This window comes from Epinephelus fuscoguttatus, linkage group LG18, assembly GCF_011397635.1.
Source record: "Epinephelus fuscoguttatus linkage group LG18, E.fuscoguttatus.final_Chr_v1".
NCBI classification, from domain to species: domain Eukaryota; kingdom Metazoa; phylum Chordata; class Actinopteri; order Perciformes; family Serranidae; genus Epinephelus; species Epinephelus fuscoguttatus.
Genome location: NC_064769.1, coordinates 9,327,945 through 9,345,598, shown reverse-complemented (window position 1 = coordinate 9,345,598; position 17,654 = coordinate 9,327,945). Strand labels below are relative to the sequence as shown.

General features: G+C 41.6%; 1 protein-coding gene across 1 annotated transcript; it reads right to left on the bottom strand.

Moving 5' to 3' along the window:
* Positions 1-3,810: 3,810 nt before the first annotated feature.
* On the bottom strand, positions 3,811-9,767 carry arid6 (AT-rich interaction domain 6). Its single transcript, XM_049603562.1, has 6 exons — positions 9,579-9,767; positions 8,569-8,725; positions 8,045-8,097; positions 7,724-7,821; positions 7,484-7,640; positions 3,811-5,495 (listed from the first exon to the last, which is right to left on the bottom strand). Exons 1-6 carry the CDS (start codon positions 9,588-9,590, stop codon positions 4,140-4,142), a joined length of 1,833 nt encoding a protein of 610 aa, XP_049459519.1. The 5' UTR covers positions 9,591-9,767; the 3' UTR covers positions 3,811-4,139.
* Positions 9,768-17,654: the final 7,887 nt, after the last annotated feature.

The following is a 17,654-nucleotide window of genomic DNA, read 5'->3' as shown; positions in this document are numbered from 1 at the left end:
ACTCAAGTGACCCTGCCCTTAATTATGTGTTACTTTAAAGCCTTGATAAAATGTGAAAGGGTGAAGTACACAGCTGCCATGAATGTTGAAATTAGCTATAGAGACCAAAACAGTATTTTTGCACCACGCTGTGAACATGTTTATGTCTGCTGTAAAGTTGGGCATTTTAACATGACAGTCCATGGGAACTGACTCGCTCTTGAAGCCAGCCTTGAGCGGCCATTTCAGGAAGTACAGTTTTTGGCACTTGCACCCTGGCTTCTTTCTTTCAGCACCACAGGTTGCAGCTTGACTGAAACCACAGAAGCAGTTTGATCTACTTGCGCCTCTGTGGTGAGTCATGAGGCAAATGTTCCCACAAGACAACCTTATTTTAATTGACAGCACCCTTTTGAGTGTCCACCAGTAAGTTTATGCCAACATGGTGGACATTGACTATCTTATGGCCACGCCATCTGGAAACTATACAAACTTGATACGGTATATCTAACCTCCTGGGGTTTATCTGACACACAGACACTTCCCTGCATATGTAAAGCAAGATGAAGGATTTAAAAAGCATCAACATAGGTTTAGGTTTGATGAATCTTTTGAATCTTCAGTCCATAACAAGGATAAAAGTGAAATACCAGCACACTGCCATGTCTAGATTCAGTACACTAGCAACACATTGCTTGAGTTCAGTTATCAGGGGTACTCTGTATAGACCACTGATACAGTGTTGTGTTGCTCACTGGCGCATGAAGCCCTAAACCTTCCACCTCTCTGGGTATAAAATTACCCAGATCCTTTGCCTCATGGGGCCCATAGAGCAACCACACTAGAGTCTTCTGCCAAGTGGCTAACTTTCAGTTTAGCCTAACCTGAATGGGGGTAAAATTATGTTATTGTGCAGATCATCAAGACTTTAGAAATGTTATTGGACTTAATGGATCAAATTCTGATAATGAAACAGTTATTTCACAGGGGTTGTGACACTCAAAAAATGATCCGAAAATCAGTCCATCCATCCATCCATCCATCCATCCAACCATCCATCCATCCAACCATCCATCCATCCATCCATTTTCACCTGCTTAGCCAGGGCCGGGGTTGCGGGAAAAGCAGGCTGAGCAAAGTATTACAGGCGTCCCTCTCCCCAGGTACACTTCACAGCTCCTCCTAGGGGATCCCAAGGCGTTCCCAGGTCAGATGAGATATATAGTCCCTCCAGTATGTTCTGGGTCTTCCCTGGGGCCTCCAACTAGTCAGACGTGCCTGGAAAACCTCTTACAGGAGGCACCCAGGAGGAATCCTGATCAGATGTCTGAACCACCTCAACTGGCCCCTTTGGACTTGAAGGAGTAGCGGCTAAACTCTGAGCTCCCTCCAGATGCCTGAGCTCCTCACTTTATCCCTAGGGCTGAGCCCAGCCACCCTACAGAGGAAAGTCATTTCAGCTGCTTGTGTCCGCGATCTCATCCACAAACTCTTTGAGTCAGTACCCAGAGCTTAAGGCCATAGGTAAGGGTTGGGATGTAGATGGACCAGTAAATCGAAAACTATTCCCTCTGGCCCAACTTGCTCTTCACCACGACGGTCCGCCGCAGTGCCTGCATCACTGCTGATGCTGCACCAAACCAGCTGTCCATCTCACACTTCATTTTACCCTCACCCTTGTGAACAAGGACCAAAAATACTTGAATTCTTTTGCTTTGGGCAGTAACTCTTCCAACCCAGAGGGGGCAATCCACCGTTTTGCAGCAGAGTTCAATGGTCTCAGACTTGGAGTTGCTGACTCTTATCCTAATCACTTCACACTTAGCTGCAAACTGCTCCAGTGCATGCTGCAGGTCACAATGTGATAAAGCCAACAGAGCCACATCATCTGCAAAAAGCAGAGACGCAATTATGAGGTTCCCAAACTGGACCCCTTCCTTCCCCTGGCTGCACCTTGAGATCCTGTCCATGAATATCACAAACAGAAACGGTGATGAGAGACAACTCTTGTGGAGGCCAACACCCACTGGAAACGTATGTGACTTTTTGCCGAGTATGTGGACACAGCTATCACTTTTATTGCACAAGGACCAGATGGCTCGTATCAACAACCCAAGTGCCTCATATTCCAGCAATACCCACAAGACTCCCAATGGGACGCGGTCATTAGCTGTCTTCAAGTCCACAAAACACATGTGGACTGGATGGGTAAACTCCCATGACCCCTCTAGCAGCCCTGCACGAGTAAAGAGCTAGTCCACTGTGGGACATTTTTAATACCAAAAATGCAGAAACATTGAAGAGGTTGAACACACAATCCAGTGTTTTTCATTTTCTTATGTATTTCAAATTACTAATAACTCCATAGACATACAGTGCCATATATGGAGTGCTACAAAATTTTTAGAGAATGATTCTCAATTTGAGTAACTTTATTTTAAACTTGAGCCAGTAATTCAGATCTCGTATCTAATGATGCTTAGAAATGCTGGTCTGTGACCTCGGTCTTTTAAGAGCATGAATTCCAGTGGAATATTATTCCTTATAGACAATATTTGCAACACGCAAGCACTATACTGTGCAAAGCCTGAGGGCTTCCTAGGTCTACATAGGGGCCAGACACCTGCTCATTAAATTCCTCTCACTGACTTGTGGAACTGAAATGCTTTAGGCATAGTGTAACTCAGGTTTTTTTCTTTCACTTTTAATTTTCTTTTCTTTTTTTTTTTTTTTTATCAACAGCCCACACAAACAAGCTTTTGAGTTAAGCAATAATCTGCAGTGAAACAACAGTTAAACACTTGCCTAAACATGTTCACACTGGATTTTCCACAATCACCACTATCTCTTTTTCCTCCTTGCTTTTTTTTTTTAAACCTCATAATAAAGAGCAGGTTAACAGGTGAACAAAACAAACCCAGGACAAAAGTGGAATTAACCTGTAAACTGGTGCCTCATTCAACATGATTCCCTTTGTGAATGGTCTAAAGCCCTATTCAAATGTAATGCATTTTCAGGACAATGAACCATAATAGTTATCACAGGACTGTAATGGTGTTTGGTGATGAGCAATTTGCACGCAATTACCAGTGTCTATAGTTACAGTGATGGGAGTGGTGGTTCTATTTGTTGTTGTCACAACTGAAGATTCCACACATTACGCATAGAATCTGAGAATAATAATTAAAGCAATAACAATAACATAACAGTAGGCTGCACATGTAAGCTTCAAGCACGCAGGTATGACAGACAAATAAAACCAAAGCTTACTGAAGCAGAATTAAGGTATCTCCATTTGACGTAACTGTTTTCTCGTGTCTGATTTCTCATACCGAATATGTACGTCATTGAATGCTGAGAAAAAGGCCACAACAAAAAGCAAAATGTCTCCGTGCTTTTTAACAAAGAAATCTGACAATGCTCCCTTCTAGCAGCAAATGAAATATTTACAAAGCATTCAGTCCACACAGGAAGCTATAAATAGTATTGCAGCACTGTTTATTTGTTTGTTATTGGACATTTGATTGGTGAAGGAACTGTATAATTGCACAGGTGTGCACAGCCTTTAAAGGAGTGAATAAAATTACGTAGATGTTACGACAATAACGACCACACCTTCTCCTAAATAACACTACCTCTGTGTAAGGTGTAATTTTTCTATTTAACAAGGCATACGAATGCAGTAATTGCTGTTTTGCTCGTTACACCTTCACCAACCTGATAACTCTCAAAAGGAATGGATAGATAAGCTGGATAAAAAGCTATTTTTGAATGATAAAAACACATAGCATGACACCAAGGATCATGCAATCAACAAATGAGTCATGAAACTTCAAAACTTTAAATTTATTTATATTTACATTACAATTAAAGTATTTACTGTAATATACAAGTAATATTTCAGTACAGAAAAAGATTAAAAACAAAACCAAAAACGGTGAACATTCTCCTTACATCAAGCTCTGCTTCTGATGCGAATGAACTGTTTGTTTTGGATTGGAATTTTTGTTAATTTGACACTTGCATTGAGTAACAACTGAATGTAATATATACCAGATCATACAACTTCAGTAACATACAGTAAATGAAAGAGCAATGTAACGTGAGTAAGCTTTAATGTGGTGTTGGAGTGTCAGTGTGATTATCTGAACTGATCTTCACTATGAGCTGGAGATGATTTTCTTCAGCTTCATCACCTCTTCAGTTGTGAAGTGCAACAGGGAGTTGGAGCTGGGATTCAGCATTAGTACAGCTGATTGACCCGTGCCTGACTTCTCCTTCTCTGCCTGGACTGTGTCTTCATTATCAAAGTCTTGCTGAACTGAGCAGGAACTTGAGTTAATGTTCACTTGGATAAGGGAAGTCTGGGACTCTTTGTCATAGGCATCCCAGCAACTTGGGGCTCTGGGGCTGTATGAGTTATTATTATCCTGCTGATCAACCGGATAGACATCCCAGCTGGCTGCACTTTTCAGAATACCACCTGAAGGCAAAGGCTTATAGGCGGAGATATTATTTTGGCTTGTATTGTGTTGATAACCGGTAAACTGGCTGGTTGGTATGGGGCTTGGCAAATTCCTTTGCGTCAGCCGCAGATCTTCAGCGGCTGAGCTCTGGTCGTGATGATTGATGTGAAATGTCAGGTTGGTAGGGAGGACGTCTGTGTCAGAACAATTTCTTTGCCCAGGGTGTTCCTCCTGAGGAGGAAGTGCAGATAGCTGCTTAGCTTCATGCATCAAGGCTGAGGATCCACACAGCCTGAGCCAGTTATGAAACACAGACAGCGGTACCTCGATTTCCATCTTGCCTCCATTCTCTCGAGGGAGGCTGGGCAGGATGTGACTGACACTGAGCTCCCTGACTTCTGGACTCCCCTCTCTCTCATCTTCTGGCCGGATTGTAAAGTCTGTTTTTGGAGAGCTGGGTTTTAATGCCATTGTGGTGGCGCCTTTCTCTGTTCTCAGTGTCTGAGCAGAGTCATATGTGGGGCTGTTGGAGGGTGTTGGAGCTTTGCAATCGACAATATATACCTCCTTAGCTCTTGCAGGATACCCTGCATCTCCTAAGCCAGAATCCCCACCTTGTGTCTCACATCCATCATCTGTCATCACCTGTGATCGATGAGGAGTGTACAGAGGAGAGGGTTTATTTAAAAACTTTGGGTTCTTGCCGGATGAAGTTGGGGTGAACGATGAGGTGGGGTTGCTGTTGGTTTCCCGCCTTGATGCTTTAATGCTGAGGTTCAGAGGCTCAGTCAATCCAGATGTGGTCTTGTACTGTTCTGCCAGGAATCGCAGCTGCTCCAGTGGCTCCTTAACCCTGTCTGTTGGGTTTAGATGAGATGGGGGGATTGTGAACCAGGGTTTGGAGGCAGGGGGGCTATGCGGTGTCAGCACTGAGGAGGACATAGGGACATGTGGGGGCAGAACTGCATGGCTTGGGTGATAGTAGTGAGGGTAGTGGAGCTGCAGAGGGAAGACACTCTCACGTGGGTCTGACTGGAGGTTATGGTGGTTCTGTTGAAAAGACAAGTGACCAGTCAGAGGCTGAAGGAACAGTTAAACATTTTGGGGAATATCCTTATTTGCTTTCTTTGCTGAGAGTTTGAGAAAAAGATTGATACCACTCTCATGTCTGTACGCTAAATATGAAACTGCAGCCAGCAGGTTGTAGGTTTAAAGGAGGTTATGTGCTCGACTATTTCTTGCCAAGGAGCAGTTGTCATGCAAACAGCAGAGACCCCAGGAGGTTGAACTGCTGATTTTAAGACTGTACAAAATAAACAAAGAGATACAACTAGGGACCCTGGAAGTGTTCCAGGATCGAAAGCCAATTTTCATAGCAGCCAAACAATGTATTACATCCGTCACATAATGCCCTGTGGCTCAAAAAGACATTTCCCATAGACTTACATAGGAAAAGAGACTTCAGTAAATCAGTAGCTACTTTTTTTTAGCATCATAACCCCTGTGGAATGATTTGTTTTACTATCAGAATTTGATCCAATCGGTCCGATCACATTTGGAAAGTCAAGAAGAGCTGTACAGCTGAATCACTTTATCACCATACAAGGTAGAGTGCTAAACCTGAAGTAGCCGGCTCAGCCTGTTGAAGTCTCTAGTGCGCCTGCTTTGTGGGCCACACAGTGCCAAAGCAGTTCCGATCATCTGAGTAATACTATATGCGGCAGTTGAACCTTTTTGGCTTCATGCAACTTTCATAGGAAAGAACAGGGCCCCTCCTCCAACGCTGGAATGGTGACATGTGTTGGAAGGGTTACTTTTAAAACCTATCCAACTACAGATTACTAAATACATACCCTAAAATTAAATTTATTATGTGTTCCATCAGACTGCTAACATCAGCTGAGTACTTGACTGAAATTGTAACCATTTAAAAGATGAGCAAGTACCTGCTATCTTTCTGTTTGTACTTTTTGTTGTTTTTTTTAGAAAACACACATTTTATGCTGGAAATGACAACTAGGTTGTTACCAGCGATTATCATTTACCAGAAACTTTCCACTCCCTCACAATCTACCTCCAGTCAGCTGCTACCTCATTCAGGATTTGTATTTAAATGAAGAGGTGTTATGTATCTATATCCCGCTTTTTCCAACTTAATGGATCAGCTGAGTTTGTGTTTTTTGGAGCTCTCAAAACGAGCCACAGGAAAAGTTCAGCTCAAAGTGGCAGCGCTGTGTCACTTACATTCAGTGAAAACATTGCAGTACAAAATAATACAGTTAAGCTGATGCTTGCTGGAGTGGTGTTAGAGCAACTAAACAAAAACAAATAAAGTAATCCCTTTAAGTAATCTACTTTTAAAGACATTGACTAGTTGTTCATATTTTGTATTTTAAAGATTACTTCATGGGTGTGTAAGGTGGGAGGGAGACAGGGGATGACATGCAGCAAGGGGCCGTGGGTCGGCATCAAGCCTGTGGACACTGTGGCAAGGACTTAGACTTTATACATGGAGCGCCTGCTCTACCAGGTGAGCTACTCAGCACCCCTATAATGTATTCCATCACTCCCCAACCCTGTTAATTATTAAACTTTAGGGGTGCCTGTAGCTGCATTTGTTACCTTTGATAGCATGGCTAGCTGTTTCACTCTCTTTCCAGTTGTTATGCTAAGCTAGGCTAATCACATGCTGGCTCCAGCTACATATTCATCAATTAAGCATATTTCTTTTTAATGTATTGTTCAATGCACTATAAAAGAAAAAGGTCTAACTAACTGGGAATATGCAAATATTGGGATTTTTTTTGTTGCAATAGAACCAGACTATTTATGAGAATAAACTGCTTATCATGATTATTGTGTTGAAATTATACCAGTTCATGTGTGTTTAATACCCAAACAGCCATTTAAGGATGTAATTATTTACTGCTTATCGTAATAAAGAACATTTATTTAAACACTATCACATCAGTCTTAATTTGTGTTGAGCAACTCTGTTATGCCCTCTGTATCTTGCATGTGTGTAAAATAATACCAACCTGGTGCAGAGGTATTGATAGCATACTGCGTTTAGCTGGCCTCTGACCATCAACATGCTCTTTGCTGTAGTTGGCAAAGTGGAAGTGCTTTGGCGGATTACGAGGCAACACATTCACCAATACGCCTGTCAGGTGGCATTCGTATGGCAGGAGCAGCCTGCACAAAGAAACACATGGATCAGATTAGTCTGTTAGGAAAACTAACAACCCACTGTCAGCCACATGGTTTGTTTAACTCACTTTTCATAGTGTCTGCGGGTGCACGTGGCTGCACTTGTGCTTCGTGGGTTTCCTCCAAGTGTGTTGTACACTTGTTTCCACAGCTGCTGAGCTGTCACCTGGAAGAGTGCATGGTATTTCAAAGGCTTTTACTAATGGGACTTCATAATCTACAATATTATAAGTAGAGTGATAGCATTAGTTTTGACAACAACAATGAAAAAAAATGACTAAATAATCATTTCACTGTCATTAAAATTGAATATACTGTTAGTAATATTAACAATAGTAATGATACCTACAGTATGAGATATAATATGTAAAGTGGAAATATTTGATTACCTGGTGGTAGCCACCCAAGTCTCTGACAACCTTGAACATCAGAAACAGGTCAACTGAAAAACAAGTAAATACATACAAAATCACATACACTTATTAGAATGTGGGGCTATTTGAATTTTCATTATTGATTAATCTACACATTATTTTCTCAACTAATTGATTAATTGTTCCATAAAATGTCACAAAACAGTAGTTCTTCAAATAGTTTGTTGTGTCTGACCAACAGTCAATACACCCAAAGATATTCAGTTTACAATGACAGCAAATTCTCACATTTGAGAATTATTATTATTGATTATTTTGCATTAATTAACTTATGAATAATTCAACTAATTGGTTAAAATCATTACTATGACCACAATTAGAATATCTAATTTATGTCAAGACATTAGAGTGCATAATACCATGGAACTGTACAATGTAAAATATTCAAATTATAGACTTTTTGGTGCATAAAACAAGTGCAATACATTAAAACAGCTTATGTCTCAAAATGTGATAAAATGAATCATATTTATAATTACTTTGTTTGAAGCCCAGATTTGGGATCCTCTCTATGGGTGTATCTCTCTTCTTCATGAACAGGTAGAGGTCTTTAAGAAACTGCTCCTCTGTGAGCTCCTCCACGGGCTCTTTGGTTCTCTCTTCTCGGATCTCTCTGCGTGCCATTTCCATACGTACCTGAGAATAAGAACAGAACAAAAAAAAAAAAAAAGAGAGAGATTTTCAACTGATTATCCAGACTAATGTGTAATATTCAGGTATTTCATGATCATATCACAACTTTTTTTTTTTTAACTTAATCTGGAATATGATGCACAGCTCTACTTGACCAAATATGCCGCAAGACGTAAGATTCTCTGGTGACAATGCCTCACTGTTTCGAGGTCACATCATCTTGACTGATGATTGTCAAACACATATAGGTTTTTGACCATATATCAGCATTTTATCACATGTTTGTACTTGCCTCAGTAGAGTCAACTGTGTCCCTTGAGACAACAGACCATTGATATGAGACTCAAAAGCGGCATCAGTGCACTCCCTATTCCCTAGCTTCCATTATTTTCTAATATTGTTATGATGTAAACTGGCATGTCAGTATCACACTTTAAATATCTGTTTCAATCAATATCTATTTATGCCAGTTGTTTTTTGGTTTAATTCAGAATTTGTGTTACTTTCATATAGTTATGGTTTTTTATCACTTACTATTGTTCATTTACAATAATCATGTTACTATCATTAAATACATGTTTTTTAAACATGGATTTAATGATGTAAATATGACAGTGCTTTTCAAAATAAAGCAAACACTTCACTCCCTGCTTTTTCTTTTTAAACAGAATATTAGTTTTAAAAAAAAGCTTCTGCAAGTCAAAATGCATGCTACCCAGAAACAACTGACACCAGCGTATTCTTTTACAGCAAAGGTGAAAAATGCAGGATAGTCAATTTTTAAAAATTCTAGTACACGAAAAGTATCAGTTATATAAAATGAAAGGGCAACTCTATCCGAAATATTGTTCCTTACCTGTGTTTCCATTGGGAGATTAAGGATGGATCATATTATCTCATGGCCCTGATGATGAACGGACAAGCTGTTGTGGCGCACAGGTTGGTGTTCCCTCCAGTGTGGTAAAAGAGACTAAAAAAAATCAGTGCAGCTAGTTATTAATGTCATGTCAAGTCACGTCAGTCACACACCTGTCCCTATAGTATCTGTGTGACAATGAGGGTAACTGACGGAGGGGGTGTTTACTCCAACGTCTTCCTGCTGAGATTGCTATCGTTGGACCAGTTGAACCAGTTATTGAGCAAGTTCCCCAAAACAGTGTGGCGTAATATTCCACATATATTGGCAGAATTATGAGTGGAAATGTGTGCTCATCATATTCAAGTTACAGCGAGTGTCATTCAAAGACGTCAGATTAGAGTATCTATGGGTTGACAATCACTAGAGGACAAATGAGAGCCCTTAAAACATATCAGTTGTTATTTAACATTTCATAATTGGGAGATTAGTGTATGAATAACAGATTTTTGTACTGAGAACACTGTAGCTGTGGGTGTTAAATTTATCAAAGTTAAGTCGCATTCTAATATTGCATTAGGATGTTGACCAATGTATTTGTGGCATGTGTTTGAGCACCATATTGAGTAAGGTAATTACTAATGTGGAATCAGGAAATGTGAGTTTTGTAAAGCTGTCTAATTATACCAAGTGGTTACAACACATTGCATGAAAGTGATGGGCCAGTTTTTAGAGTTCGCCTGCAGAATGCTCTTTTAATTGCCATAATAAGCACCGTTTTTTTAATTTCCAGTTATGACGAGTTTTTTTTTTTTTTGAGGACATCCATTGATATATAATTGCCTTAACCTTCAGTCTCCTGTTTTATTGGTATAATTAGGCAAACCCAAAATCGCATCTCCACCAAGTCTTTTGTTTAACACACATTGAAAACAAAAACGTCTTTTACTAGTCTTATGTCACAAAGCTATGATTAAATAATTATTTGAATTGGAAAAATAGTTTTTGTTTGTCGTTTTAATTGTACCTCTCAGAGGAGTATAGTCAAACTTCTCATTGGGAAACCACCCAAATGGCACAAAAAGTAATCCACATTATTGAATTCTTTACTGACCCACCCAGTTTGGGTGGGTACACTGCCATCCATCAACTTTGTTGTCAACATTCTGATTAAAGTTAATGAAAAAATTAGGGTGTTGCCTCAGAGAATGCAATAAAACAGGAACTATGATGATTGTTAAGCGATGATGTGCAATTTCTTCTCATGATCACTTCTCGGATACAGTAGTGTGTTTTGATTTGATTCTCTCTGCAATGTTGTTCAGGTCCGGGGAGTTCTCTGGGAGTGGCACTGGCCCTATCAAAACAGAACATTATGTAACTGTTAGTTCATTGTGTTGAACCTGCAAGAATGCATGTGCAGAAGCCTGACCTGGATACTGGAAGGAAGATGAATGTGTGAAAGTTATGTTATCCTCTTAAGCTCTGGATGACTACAATTCTTTGTTGCCAGTTGCTCAATTCTGTTTCATCTGATTTCAGCTTGTCACATACAGAATTCCTGCTGACACTGTATAGCAACACATTTACATCTCTGTATTTGAACTAACACTTAGTAGAAGTTTGGGTCGATACTGATGCTTGGAGCTTAGAGGCCATTGGTTTTGGCTTTAGCTTGGAAGAAACAATTTCTTGTGTTACTGCTGTTGAGCTAAAGTGGTCAGCCAGCCAGAGAGAGAAAACATAAATGGTTTCCAGCCTGGAGAAAACAGTCTATAAGTAGAGGAAAAAAAGTGATGGAAATCTGTTGACAATGATTGAAAAAATGGACCTGGACGTGGTGTGTATATTCAGGGAGGGGCAACTTTAGTGTCAGTGCATTTAGACTGTTTACATTGACTGAAATACATTCAAGTAGCTTGACAAGACTGCACCTCTTTTACAATACTGCGCATTCAATCGTCATTCTTCATTTTTTTCCTCAGGTTTAAGCCTCATAGGTGCTGCTAGCTCAGCCCCAGCAGGAAATTGCCAAAAATTTGACATACAGTCTGATTGACTTCATTCAGCTGCCAGTTTTCAAAGGTGCTCCAAAGTGCCATGACAATTTCTGTGCGCTGGATACCCGGTCTGTACTGATGTTTATCAGGTCAAGCAAGATGTATTTACATAAAGCTGGGGTAAGCAGGAATCTGGAAAAGAAAAAACAAAAACGTCAAAATTTAAAAGTACACCCTTCTCATGCAGCTCTCCCCTCTGTTCTAAGCCCCCTCACCAGATGATGACGGGCATATGCATGCAATTCATACAGTCACCCAGTGTTTCCCATACATTCATTTATTTAACCCTATTTCATTATAGATTTGCAAGCAGAACATTTGCCCAGCACCTCCTTAGCTAGCTAGCCACCCCGTGGTTCCTCCGCCTTGCTCCCCATCGATTTCGACTGCTTAGCTAGCCAGCAAACCTCCCAGCACTGGGTGTCACAGCAGGCTGGTGGCCAGCGGCGTAACTGGATCTAACCTGTGTAACAACAGCAACAGAAAGTTTGCTGATCTTTTGGGAAGGTGAGGCCAGAACTGGGGTTTATTCTGGTTGGATTCTGGTTACTGTGGCTGCTTATGGGTAGTACAGCTCCAGGGCTGCTGCCCCTCCTAGTAAAGTGGTCTGTAGCGGTGGAGAGTGAGGTGAAAGACACACTCTGATTCAAGGCTCTGTGTAACGTTAGCTTCATAAACATGAACTTGAAGGCACATCGGTGAGCCTTTAGCTCCAGTTAGCAAATGACTAGACTATTAACAACATTTTTTCTCTCTCTGTCTGAGGAGACACTTCCCCAGTGTACATCTGTTTTATACCATTTTTTGTTAGACTAACTTTCTCTGCAGGATTCCATTGAATCTGAAGTAACGTGCACACCTATCTCCATTTGTAAAACAGCCAACAGGAATGCCCTCTCTCTGAAATGACCTGTGACTGGCCCAAGTCTCCCATCACGGGCTAGATTTTCTAAAGTCTGAAAACAGAGTCAAGAGGAGGTGCGGAGGAAATCGTGTGGAGTCTGAAAACAGAGTCAAGAGGAGGTGCGGAGGAGATCGTGTGGAGATCATCTGTGTTCAGTAGCTCCTCAGAAACAAACTCAGAAATTGGGTCCTCTGATTAATTAGTATCCCTGAAAAAAAAAAATCAGAAATAGTAAGGTGAACTTCAGAGCTAAAATATTCTGCCACTAAATAAGTAACTTTTTTTGTCTGCATCATCTCTTTGTGTTGTGTGTTTGTTGAGGAGTTAGCTCTACAGTTTCTCTCTTATTCTGTTTTAGGAGTTTTCCAGAGTTGTCCTTGGCTCCTATCTAGCAGTCAGATCATTATTTCAATTAAAAAAAAAATTGAAGCATTTGCTGATTGATAAAATAGAATCCCACATGTCCCCAGCTAACCTTGTTTTGTATATACTACAAATTCCATAGCTCCACCAATAAATAGTTAAGCCCTGAACTATTTCCAGTGAGAAAAAATTCTCTGGTGCTGCCATTATTGAGCCATTTCCTGCTCATTGTTGTGAATCTCAGGACAGACTATGATAACTTGTATAAAACCACACCCAGAGCATATCATGCCAATCTAAAACAAAATGACAGAGCCAAATGTATGACTGGCAAAGTAGCTTTCAGTGAGTGTATGTTGGCATTTGAGTATCTGAAAGATATTTTTCTTTGATCCACCCAGGGCTAAAATGGCGATAAATACTGAACTTCCAGAAAGGACTCCAAATGCAAGCCCAGTTTGCTCTATTTCTACTGAATAATAATAGGACATGTTTGGTAAATGTATTGCTGTTTGTTTGTTTGTTTGTTTTGGAGATTTTTCTTCCCACTAGTACGGACACAGCTTCAAAATGAACTGACTACCAACAGATTCAGTTACGTGAAACACCACAGTTTTTGCACTGTTAAAATGCAAAAGTAAAAGAATGGCAGCTCGCTTTATGATATCATGTTTCAGGATCACTATACGCAACTTTACTGGGGGAAAAAATGTGTTGACATTTCCTGAACAAGACAGCTCATGACAAAATCTCTTTGACAAGATTAACTAAACACTTCCTGGAATTGGCTTCTGCATTACAAGGCAATTCAAGGATGACTGCTGAGTGAAAACTGGACTTTAACAAAACAATATGTTACTACTTTTATTGCCTCTGTGGTATTAGCCATGTTGTAGAGAAAACATGATGAGATTTGTTCTTGTCAGCGTGTTTGATACAAATGGCAAAGAGGTCTTTTCATAAGCTGATTTTTTATGGTGGTGTTACAAAAAATAGACAACTATATCCTTTAAAAAAGGAAAGTTGTTTCTACAAACACATAATCCACTCTCATTTGTTTACTGAGTCATTAATCCCACGACATCATCACTCTGGTAGTGAGACAATGTGTATTGCTATTCACAAGGAATGAGATCCGTTAGGTTTACTGACTTTGTTCCGCTCAAGATTGACCAACAAGCTTAAAAGGACATTGTGTAGCATTTTCAGTTGTTTATTGGCAAAAATCAATGTCTGCATTCATAAATATGTCATCATTGGTTTATTATTACCTACACCAATAATGTGACTTATTCTTTTAAAAGGAGAATTTCGGATTTGTTTGTACATTGTGCGGGTAAGTCGTTTGGGGGGTTCCATAATGCTTCGCCATCTTGAAAACACATCCGCCAGCAAGGGACATATAGCACTACCAGGGAATAGCACCGTCTTCTGTGTTTTCGTTGAGAGCCAGGCCAGCATGCTGAGAAGCTGAAGGAGAGGAGCAAGAGGCGCTTTGCTACTACCCCGGCAAATTTGAAAGCCGGCACTACTGCAGCATAACAAAGTCCCACTCTTTGAGCATAATGCAGGATCATGCATATGCAGCATCATGGAAGACCGAATCCTCGCTGCCAAGAAAGTGCAAAAGGGAATCAAAAAGGCAACGTGACCAGCGAATTCAAAAAACGAGAGTCAACAGGGGTAGCCTTTCCCAGGTGGAGAGAGCTGCTGAAGGAGAAAGGTTTTAAAAGGGACGCTGAAGTTGCCTGCTTTCTTCTCAACAGGTAAGTAAACTTTACTGCCTAAATTAGCCTACAGCTAGGTTTTTTCATTGGCTTGGTTAGCCTATGTGATTCGTCACCATAGGCAGCATATCAGTAGAAAAACACACTAGCCTCGCTGGTGCAAGATTGACGGAATAAGGGTTGTATACCCATTACCTCCATCAGTAGTTTTCTTTGTAGGCCTATAGCGCATAGACAGCGGTGGTAAGTGACGGGCTAACTGTACTGTAGTCTATAATTTTTGTCTCAAGGAACATTTCATTTGGCCTAATTCATGCTAAGAGTCAGGCATGGACTGCACATAGGGAGAACTGGGACTATTCCCGAAGCGCTGTCCTGTGATTGGCCTGCTGGCCTGTCATATTATAACATATATTTGTTCCCAACAGGCAGGCCAGGCCGATTCAATCACAGGCCAGTGCCGCTGTCAGCGGCACAGCGATGCAAGGAGAGGGATGAGGTGTGTGAGGTCAGTTGTCCAAAGACAAGACTTGATTGGTGTGTTTCAATTTACACCCGCCCCAACAGTCCTATGTTGTAAACACAGCCAGCATGGTGAGGAGGGGGTGTGTCAACTCGCGTCCCATATGTCTGTGTAGGAGCCCGGTGGCACTGAAACGTAAGGATAACATGGTTTCAGCAATGTTATCCTAGCTTTTTGGTACACGCCAGCTACCGTAGTTGCGATACATGTTTGAAAAGGTGAGGCGCTATAGTGCGCTATCCATTTGAATGCAATATACAATTTCAACGTTAGACGGGAGAAATTCCTACACACTGTGGCTTTAAGTAACACTTCCTATTCATACTATTTACTAAACTCTACTGAATAAGATAACTTTAGTGGAATATTCACAGCACATTAATAAAAACCAAGCGTTCACCTCTGGACTGAAAAATGAAGCCAACATGGAAGTGCTAAAAGTGCAATTCTTTGAACAGCCACTTGAGGCTGGCTTGAGAAGCCAGTCAGTCCCCACAGACCCCCATGTTGAAATGCTCAACTTTGCAACATAAATAAACGTGTTTACAGCCTGCTGCAAAAACGTTTTTGTCTCCGTGGCTAATTTCAACATTCATCAAAGCTGTGCAGGGGGTTAATTTATATAGCTCACCTGTTTACATTTTACTAAGGCTTGAAGTTGTGCATGATTAAGAACAGGTCTGCTGATAGTGTCCCTGGCTTTTCAGTCAGATCCACCTCTCACTCCTCCACAGCTCCAGCCTCTTGATCATATATGGTCACTTCTAGGTCCAAAAACCCCCCCAAAAAACAAGATGGCAACTTGAACTCAAGTCCATAAGCCAATGGGCGACATCATGGTAGCTCTGTCCATATTTTTATAGTCTATAATAATAAGAGACATTTTTATCATAAATATTATTGCTGCATATCAACATGCTCTCATCCCAACTTGGCAAACACGAACACTATATCAGTGGCCCTACACATCAAAATATAGTGCACTACATACCCTCTTGCATCAGTTTCAGACTTTGACCGTGCTCCCCTGTGCGCGCTTGCATGCGAGACTGGCGAAAGCATGTGAATACGCATGAACGTGGGCAACAAAAGCATGTGGTTAGGGTTTAGAAAAAAACGTGGTTTGGCTTAAAATAAATAATGTAACTAACCCTAATGTAACGTCATGTAAAATATGTCATGTGACATACATAACTAACATTGTATGCTACACAAACTAGAGAACTGCCTTGTCATTAAAATAACTCAAACAGCAGGCTCATGCGTGAAACTCTGGAGTTTGTTTGACCCATTACCTCATCTCCCACTCGCCCTAGGCAGTTCCCTTTCGGTTGTTGTTGTACACTCGGTACAACACATTAGTATGGGGATTGCGTCCTTGCGAGACCAACCTGAAGAAACTTTTTCAACACGCCTGTCAAGGCCAATGAGACTGTAGCAGGCAGGGGAAGTCCCGCCTTCCCTTGGGACTATAAAATACCCTGCACAGTCTCATTTCCTCAATCTTATTGCACTTCACCTCGCATAACCTGAGTCCTGCAGAACACTTGCTAGCGATTTAACTGTCCACAGGAGGTGAGCTTGCTCCCTACTCAGGGCGTCGCTATCAAGGCTGTGTCTGCGTTGCGCTTGTTTAGCTTGCTAACTTGCTGCTCTCTCATTTAGCCCGGCTAACGGTTATTTGTTTAGCGGTGCTAACAAATACCAGTTTCGACGTGCGTGTTCAGCTTGCTAACTAGCTGTCCCTCTGCCATTTAGTCTAGCTAAGGACTGTTTGTTTAGCCACGCTAACAAATTCCCATTCCAAAAAGTTTAGCTCCAGCTAATGACTCGCCTGTTTAGCTTGCTAACTAGCGAAGCGGAATGGCTCCAGTAAAGAAACAGCACTCTCCTAGTGAGTCTAGCAAGGCTAGCTCAGCTAGGAAGTCCAAGTACCGTCCATGCCCGAGTGCTTGTGGTTTTTCCCTGTCGGAGATGGATACGCACGACACCTGCCCAGTGTGTCTTGGCATGTTGCATGCGAAAGCGGCACTTGCTAACCCGGAGTCCTGTGCGCACTGTCGCCGGCTCCAGAAATCGACCCCGGAGAGACGCGTAAATTTTCTGTTGAAGGCACTGGGAAAATCCACCGCTCTCGGGGACCCCATGCTGTCCAAGGTCACCGAATCACCCACGGAGTTGGAGTTTGACGGCCTGAACTTCAAGTGTGGCGCGGGACAGTCCTGGGTGGACCAAGTGGACGAGATACTCCCTACCACCAACTATGTGGGCATGTAGGAGGACGCGGTTGATTTCACCGTCACACTGGATAATGCGCCTCTGCGTGTGCCCTCCGATGATGAGCTCTCTCTAGCCACTTCGGGCGGCTTCACAGAGGGCGAAGTGGAGGGAGAGGGAGAAGAGGATGCTGATCACAGGGAGAGGGAGGAAGCAGCAGCTGGCAACGGTGAGACACAAACTACCGGTCTTCCCCGATTTTACACTCGAGCTATCGCGGAC

Bases quoted from the DNA above. Each gene is read 5' to 3' on its own strand.
- arid6 (XM_049603562.1), bottom strand. The intron at 7,641-7,723 runs GTGAGTTAAACA...TTCTTTGTGCAG, and splicing joins ACCCGCAGACACTATGAAAA to GCTGCTCCTGCCATACGAAT. The intron at 5,496-7,483 runs GTTGGTATTATT...TCTTTTCAACAG, and splicing joins TATCAATACCTCTGCACCAG to AACCACCATAACCTCCAGTC.